This window comes from Atta colombica, unplaced genomic scaffold (genome assembly GCF_001594045.1).
Source record: "Atta colombica isolate Treedump-2 unplaced genomic scaffold, Acol1.0 scaffold166, whole genome shotgun sequence".
NCBI classification, from domain to species: domain Eukaryota; kingdom Metazoa; phylum Arthropoda; class Insecta; order Hymenoptera; family Formicidae; genus Atta; species Atta colombica.
This window is the reverse complement of record NW_017259257.1, coordinates 1287946-1297026: the sequence shown is the minus strand read 5'-3', so window position 1 is coordinate 1297026 and position 9081 is coordinate 1287946. Positions and strand designations below refer to the sequence as shown.

The window sequence follows — 9081 nt, the reverse complement described above, 5'->3', positions numbered from 1 at the left end:
AAAATAAAATAATTAATTCAATTTTCTAATTTATGTTATTCATCTTTGTAGGTGCTTCTATTCTTTATATGATGCAAGGATTCTTATCAGAAGATGTTTTTCAAGAAGGACTTAAAAAATATCTAAATGATCAGTAAGTATTTATTATAATTATTTAAAAGTAGAGAAAAAAACGTTTTCTCAACATTTATATTATATAAATATTTAATAATGCTAATCACAATTGTGTATAGCATTAATCACAAAATAATAGAATCACAAAATAATAGAATAATCCTACAATTTCGTAATTTTAGCAAAGGCAAATCCGTTGATTCTAACGATTTCTTCAAATCTGTCCAAACTTCCAATAAGAAAGTGGAAGAATGTTTGCCAAAAAATGTTACACTTACACAAGTTATGGATAATTGGGTTAATAAACCTGGATATCCTGTCATTACCGTCACGTGGAATAAGAAATTACCTGGTACTGTTGATATAAAGCAGGAACGATTCTTTTGGATAAAACCAGTGAAAGAAGATAAAACTCAGTGGTATATACCCATCAACTATGTAACAGAAGATTCGCCCGAAAAAGTGATGCCTACGGACAAAAAATCTCGCTGGTTGATACCCGGAACAAATGCATCATTAGACAAACTAAACGATACGAAATGGATACTTTTTAATAAGAATCAGACAGGTATGTATATATTGATCATCGCTATGTAATCTTTACATTCATTGCAATGCTAATGATGCATGCATCTATTAATCTACTAAATTATTTGACATACTTACATTAATCTTTTATATAAAACTAAAATAAAATTATATATAAAGATGTAGAACAAATAACATGATTAGTTTAATTTATTACATTTGACTTAACATTTTTATAATCATAATTATGTATACAAAAGTAAATTTATCGTGAAGATTAAAAGTTGAATATGGCAAAAAATATGAAATAATATTATTTACAGGTTTCTATCGTGTAAATTATGACGATTCAAATTGGCAGAAGCTAGCGTTATACTTAAAATCGCCTTTTTATCTTAATATAAGCGCAATCAACCGCGCCCAATTGATCGATGATGCAGCAAATCTCGCGCGTACAGGACACTTGGCATATGAGATTGCATTGGAAATTATATCATATCTATCACGTGAGACTGATTATATTCCATGGTATGCCGCTGTCAGAGTATTCAATGATTTGGACACCGTATTAATAGATGGAAAGAGCTATACAGAATATCGCGTAAGTTGAATAAGAAAAAAATACTATGTCATAATTGCGAATGCATATTTTAGTTAGTTAGCAAAAAAAAGAGAAACATATATAATACAAGTGTTAATGTTTTAAGGCATCACTTAATTTCAGAAATATGTCGCTGGAACGATAAAATCTTTTGCTGCGACAGTCAATTACACGGATTGGAAAAATAGTACGCATGTAGATAAACTTGCCAAAGTATTAGCATTAAACACAGCTTGTAAATACGGATTGGAAGACTGCAATAACTTTGCTAATAAAAAGCTTGAAGATTGGTTGGATAATAAGAAGAAAGAAGATGAGAAGAAGTAAGTCTCAGAGCTTGTTGTAATTTCATAAATTCATAATTAGGATCCATTATATACTTGCTAAACAATAAAATTTCTGAGTTGTCTATGAACTTATCGTACAGTTTATAGAATATATTGAACAGTACGATGCAAATACATTATACGTTTTATTCTTAAACATTTTTAAAAATTTTTGAACTTTAAAAATTCGAAAAATTCTTCGTTACGAAATACGTGTACGTACAAATATAAAATGCAGGTTTCTTGTCAACATTTAGCAATATTACATATTTAATTTATAGAAATTATATTAACTATTGACCGAGTATTTCTAGACTCTTACCAGACTTAAGACGTGGAATACTTTGCGCCGGATTGCGAAATGCAAATGCACAAATATGGAACGCGACTCTACAAAAGTACAAAACCACTGAAGATAAAGATGAAAAGGCGGACATTTTGGCCGGTCTTGGTTGCGCCACATCTAAGGAAATTGTCCAGAAATTCCTCGCGTTAACTCTCGAGAAAGATTCCGACATCGATATTTTTGCTGCATTGAATTCGATATGTGCGGGTAATGCCGAATCTTTCGACATCCTCGTAGAATTCATCAACGATAAAATTGAAACGATTCATAATGCGTAAGTTGCTTTTTATTCTTTGGACAATACAAAGTATACTATAAACAATGATTGATAATATAATAATTTCTTTACAGAGATAAAGAAGATAACTCATTGCTGAGTGCCCTCCTTAATCATCTTTCCGACAAAGTCGTAACAACAAAACAATATATGGAGGTAGTACATTATTAATCTCTTTCTTATTTAATCTATATTTTTAAGGTTTATAATAAATTTTTATTAAACTAAAGAGAATTAAGCATTCATTGAAAGATACACTCCTTCAAATTTAATATTTATATTGCATATCATATACATGCATAAAAATTGATTATGATTTTAATAATATAATTTAATTAATATCTATCAGAAAATAACATTAAATAATTTATACTCAATTTTACACTGTTTCAAATTTGAACATTTTTTTTAACTACTAATTGAATGACATATGCGGATCAGATCGCGATAACATATCTTTTGTATAACTAAATTTTAGTAATTGGAATCTTCGAAACATTTCATTTCTATCTCGTGTTCGATCGCGCACTTATATCTTATCTCAGAGTGGATTGATTGGATTTCACAATTTTGTAAAATATTGCGTCTCCAAAATGTATTTAATTATCGTCTAACTATCATGTTATAAAAATTCAATAATCTAATAATATTGATAAATGGAATCAATAATTCTAAAAAACGTTTTTAATATAATTGTTTTTGTATTTTAGTTATCGCTACTCATACATGGGCAACTACAAGACGCACAGAAGTTTGAAGCATTGTCCGTTGCGATGAACAAACTTGTCTGGATCAATACTCACCGGAACTATGTTGAGAAATGGATGGTAAAAAATAGTGAATCTTCTCACGAAAATGAGTCAGACTCTGCAAATTCCATTACTTTGTCGTTGCTCCTTCCAATTATTTTATTGTTACTCGCACGATTCTATTAAAAAGTCAAATTCATTATTATGTAATATCTTCAATTGATTAATTTCTAACTTAATCATATTTCCTCAATAAAATCGAAGTCATATATAACACTTTTCTGGCTCTTTCAACAATGATTTATTTGTTGAAACATTATAACATTTGATTTTATAAATGAGAAGAAGATAAAATTAAATGGAAGATACTGCAAATGTATATTACGCATTTTCTTCTCAAATTTCTCATATTCATTCCAAGTTACAATTTTAATGTAAATGCGCATTTGTTATAATTTATAAGATATCAAAAATGCTTTCAGTAATGATATATTTAGCGATAAGCTAAATGATATTTTAACGAATTCTAATTAAACACTAAATGCAGATCCATAAAAAACTTAATACTGCATAATTAATATATTGAAAAGTTATTAAGAGTATAATAAGTATAATATAGTTACATAATTGTATGTACATGGTATGATTGTAAATATATTGATTGCTATTTATACCACTTATACATTAATTTATTTAATTTATGATTATTTATAATTGAAATAAAGACGAAAGATAAAGATGTTTTTCTTTTTTGTCAAATTTTAGGACAGGCAGAAAAATGTTTACAGAGAGATTATGTTCATAAAATTATATAAGGAAATTTTTTTGCATTGTGATTGATTGATTGCTTTAAACTTGCCTTTTATAACATTATCATAAAATGTATTTAATAAAGGTATAATTATTAATAAATAATAAAAAAGGTATGATTATTTGTGATGTTTGAAATTAATTACGTATGATTTAAAAGGTATTAATAAAAAGTATACCTAGTGTGGGTATAATTATCAATATTACGTAAAAATATTCATAAAAGTTTTATATAGATTGAACATTATTAAAATGATCATAATAATAAAATAAGCTATAATAGAAAAGATTTTTTTTACATTAAAAACACGATAACAGAAATAATTTATATTCTTTTATTATAATGCGTGACATAACTCATCGTTTCATAATATGAGACATAGGTCAATCATGTAAATTATTCATGCCTTTAAACACGTTTGAAGTAACAATGGGTGTGCGTCGAATATCTGATTGTCATACGAGTAAGTATTCTTACCGAATGTTATAAAAGAAGACTAAAGTCAATTTATTTCACAAGTAAAGGCACTTTAATATCGAGCAGGAAGACATACCTAGTTGCAACGTTTCGCTTGATTTCGGCAATTATATTCACGTAAATATATTGAATAGAAAGATAATATTCATCGTACACATTGACAACAATGAGAAACTGATTACAACAACACAATACGAGAATTATCTCGCTAACATTTCGTGAAGCCTCGATAATTATCTTGAATTCAAATTCAAATATCGATGTATATTCTTGATAAGCACGATATTATATTATATAGACGTGTTTCTAAACACGGGATTTTCCATAATATATTTAATATAGTACATATAACTAAAAAAAAATCCTTATTGTGTTAAATATTGTGTTAAATAATATTATTAAAATTGTAACATATTGAAAATACCGCACTAGAAATAATTAATTAAATCAACCTTGATTGACGTCAATAGTATTGATCCATCAACGCCGATTCGACAAATTCTGACTAGGTAATATAAATAAATACAATTATTCATTTAAAATTTTTATATATTTATGTTATAAATATTAAGATAATTTTTGTATTTTTCTTTTTAATTAGAAACTAATTCAAATAGTAGCTACACAAAATTTATATTAATAATATTTATAAAATAAATATGGTATAATACGAAGGGCTACGAGCCCCAAAACAATTCAAATTTAATGTAATAAATTAACAGATAATATGAGAATATAAACAGACGTTTCAACTTCCTTTGAACATTATCAATGCTAAAAATGCCATTATGTATAATAATATTTATATACAAACTCTTTTTCTTAAAAACTAATTTATTGAAATATGATAATTGAAAGTAATATTCGAATAATAATAATATTTGCACAGATATTTGAGAAAAGAATTCGCATGGCGTTTCTGAAAGTATTATTAAATGTTGGCTTAATATTCACTGCTGCGGCTCTTTCTATTGACGAAGATTTAGAGAATGATTTGAGCACAGTCAATTACCGTTTACCAGATAACGTAGTGCCAGTGCACTACAACATCGGACTTATACCATACATTGAAAAAGATAATTTTACCTTTAATGGTAAATCGCATATCATCATTGAGATTCGTCGTGCATCGCAGAATATAAGTTTACACGCACTAGATTTAATTATAAATGAAACAGCAACATCATTGATTAGCAATGATACCGATATCTACGCACCGACAACGCATAATTACGACAACAAAACAGAAATCTTAACTCTTTATTTCAATGATAAATTATCCCCTGGAATTTATAGTCTATATATACAATTCATCGGTATTCTAAATGACGAATTGCATGGTTTCTTCAGAACATCGTATACCAATGAGAAAGGAGAAAAAGTGTAAGTATAGAAATATCCAATATTAAAATTTTAAAGATGTTCTCAATTATTATGTATTATTCTCGTTATATGATTCATTAAAATTATCCATTTATTTACTTATTCTTGCATTATTATAATATCAAACTCAAAGTCTTTAGAATATCTTTATATAATTAAACATCCTCTTTAAATGTATAATTATATATTATTACATTTTACATTTCTTTTTAAATTTATAATGAAATATTTTTATACATTTTTAGAATAAAATTTTATCCGAAATATTTTTCTAAACATCTATAACAAAAAAATAAATTTCGATTGTAATCGAAAAATTGATTTTTTAAATTTCTACACATTGCATAAAATTTTTAATTATTATAATTATTCTAATAAAATTTATATTATTAAAATTTATATTATTAAATTTCTAAATAAGCATATGTGCTTGTGCTCCTCATTCAAAAGCATCGGAGTGATACATATATCACAATCAGATTGCAAAAAATGAATATTATTCAAATATGATTTCTAAACCGCATTTGTACATTTGTACATTTTCCAAACATTTCGCTCGTTTTAGCAGTAGCTGATGTATCCGTTATTGAAAACGTGTCATATTGAAATGTGATAGGTGGTTGGCCGCATCACATTTCGAGGCAAATTGGGCGCGACGAGCTTTCCCGTGTTGGGACGAACCAGCATTAAAGGCCACTTTCAATATCTCCATAAAACATCGACGAAATTACACAGCTGTGTCAAATATGCCAATACGGGATCAATCGAATGACAAAGACGATATGATATGGACACACTTTGACACGACTCCTATCATGTCTACTTATCTCGTAGCGTTTGTAGTGTCCGATTATGTACGTATTCCTAACACAAATGAAACGCTCAATATATGGTGCAGATCAGCATTGGCTCCGTACTCAAAACTTGTACAGGAGATTGCTCAAAAGGCTACAGACATATTAACAGAATACACCAATATCACCGACAAAGTTCCAAAAATGGATCATTTAGCAGTTCCGCAACTGACAGCTGGTGCCATGGAAAATTGGGGACTTATTATTTATAAGTAATACAATATAATTTAAGAGAAATATTAACAAAACAACTTTTATATTTGTTATTTCTTATATTAACAAAACAATTCTTGTATTTTGCATATTCTTGATGCATGTATATTATTGATACATGTATATTTATGTTTAATGCTATATAATGTCAAAACTCTGTGAAAGAAAATAGCCAGGATTTTTCTCCAACTGCAAGTCAATTTTTATTTTCTTTATGTTTAAATTATATCTTTTCGAAATAATTTTAAACATTTTTGCCAATTTAACTATGAATTTAAAACGGCATTAAGCAATTGTGAAGAAAATATAAAGATGATGAAATGTAAAAATATAATAGAGTCATATTCTAAATTAAGAAAAATTAAGGACAAAGACTCGTAATTATAAATTATAAATTGTCAAAACCATACAAATGTATAAAAACTTTTATACATAATTTAAACAATTATATGTAAACATTATATGGACAAAAAGAGACGATATGTAACTGACAATGAGTTATAAAATTATTTTTAGCGAAAAAGACTTTGCATACAATGAAAAAAAAGATACAATGTTTCATAAACAACGAGTAGCAGTGACAGTAGCACATGAAATGGCACATCAATGGTTTGGCAATGTGGTCAGTCCGTCATGGTGGTCTCACGTGTGGCTAAACGAGGGATTTGCAACATTTTTCGAAGAGTATATTCTCAATGAGGTAAATACTGTTTAAATATTGTTTGTTGTTAAATTGAATTTATTCACATTTGTGCATTTCAAAAAGTCGTAGATAAATTAAATAACAGATAAATTGAAATAATGAACCTCTCTATATCTATGACTATTAAATATAAAAATACAAATAATCAGTTATGGCGGTTTGTGAAAATATCATCAATAATAAAACATATTTTAGATAATTACTAATTAAATTAAAATAGATTTTAAATTATTTACTTTCATTTGTAATAACAATATTCCATTAATTTTTTATTTAGTAATTTTTTATTTAATTTTGATTTTGAAATTTTCTAGAGTTCTATATGTTTCCAGATTTTCCAAGATTGGCGTATAATGGACTTCTTCGTTGTCAAGGTTCAACAAGAAGCTCTTGATACTGATGTTGCTAAAAAAATGAAACCTATTGTATTCGAAGTCAAAACTCGTGAAGAAATTGATTCACACTTTTCTTATTCCAGTTACGGCAAAGGTGAGAAGTAAATGTAAATAAATCTCCTAGTTCTCTAGCACATAAATAACATGAAGTAACAGGAAAAAGTAATAATAAAAATAGAAATTATTATTTACTTATATATTAAATTTGTTATAAGAACGTGAAGAAATATGCATTCTGTTTTAAATTCCACTAAATCTATTTTTGCCTAACATATTTGCAAATTTATGGATGTCTTTATGTTATTTTAATATATTAATCGTGTTTTATGACGTTAATTATCACAGCACCTGCTATACTGCGCATGTTACAGCATATTGTTACTGCTAAAATATTTCAGAAAGGTATCATTAAATATTTACACAAACAGTAAGTAACATATAATTCTTGATATTTATAAATATACAAATTTTCGTAATATAATGGATAAAACACTAAATATAATAATAAGATTAGGGGATGCTAAGACCGGTTGTCATTTAAAAGATAGATTGATTTTTAAAAAGCTTGTAATTTAATTTGTGTGTGTGTGTGTGTGTGTGTGTGTGTGTGTGTGTGTGAGCGTGTGTGTACATATATTTCAGAGAATACTCTTCTTTTTACTATGACAATCACTCTTGGTCTCTCCTACATTAACTTTTTATTAATTTTTCACAATAAAAATTTTTTTAAATTTTTATTAAAAATTTTTTTTATTTTTTATATGATCTATAAAATAAACAAATAAAAAATTGATCTTCTACATTATTTTTCATGTTTATTTTATATTGTGTAGCCAGTTCAGTTCAGTTACTTCCGACGACTTATGGAATGCCTTTCAAGCAGCCCTCGATGAATCAGATGTTCCACATAATGCCTATACATTGAAAGAGGTAATGGATTCCTGGGTAAAACAAAGGCATTACCCTATGGTACACGTGACCCGAAACTATGACACTGGTGAAATAATACTAGCCCAAGAACATTTCCGTCCAAAAAGCGAAAATGAACATACCGATAGCGATAAGTGGTGGATACCTTTGACATTTGCTACGCGATCGAATCCCGATTTCTCTAGAACTCTGCCTACTCAGTGGCTAAGACCACAAGATAAAAATATCAGTGTTAACGGAATCGATTCAAATGATTGGATCATAGTTAATATACAACAAACGGGTGAATATGCCTTATGTATACATTTATCAAAAATTTTATTCTAATGAAGAAGTATTAGTTTCCGTACTATAATTTTTCTTCAAAATTTCAG

At 27.5% G+C, this 9081-nt stretch overlaps 2 protein-coding genes across 2 annotated transcripts in view; both read left to right on the top strand.

Moving 5' to 3' along the window:
• LOC108686192 overlaps nt 1-9081 on the top strand; it is a 41489-nt gene that overhangs the window by 3095 nt on the left and 29313 nt on the right. The window contains 11 exon segments of the mRNA XM_018191344.1: nt 10-133; nt 297-682; nt 966-1243; nt 1367-1566; nt 1884-2189; nt 2267-2348; nt 2903-3018; nt 6409-6678; nt 7196-7379; nt 7715-7871; nt 8123-8204. Of these exon segments, the coding sequence (XP_018046833.1) occupies nt 10-133; nt 297-682; nt 966-1243; nt 1367-1566; nt 1884-2189; nt 2267-2348; nt 2903-3018; nt 6409-6678; nt 7196-7379; nt 7715-7871; nt 8123-8204 (2185 nt within the window).
• LOC108686191 (puromycin-sensitive aminopeptidase-like protein) lies at nt 4661-6255 on the top strand. Its single transcript, XM_018191343.1, has 3 exons — nt 4661-4738; nt 5119-5612; nt 6181-6255. The coding sequence occupies exons 2-3, from the start codon at nt 5140-5142 to the stop codon at nt 6185-6187; spliced, it is 480 nt and encodes a 159-aa protein (XP_018046832.1). The 5' UTR covers nt 4661-4738; nt 5119-5139; the 3' UTR covers nt 6188-6255.

Coding starts and splice junctions, on each gene's coding strand:
- LOC108686191 (XM_018191343.1), top strand. CDS start 5,140: ATGGCGTTTCTGAAAGTATTATTAAATGTTGGCTTAATATTCACTGCT.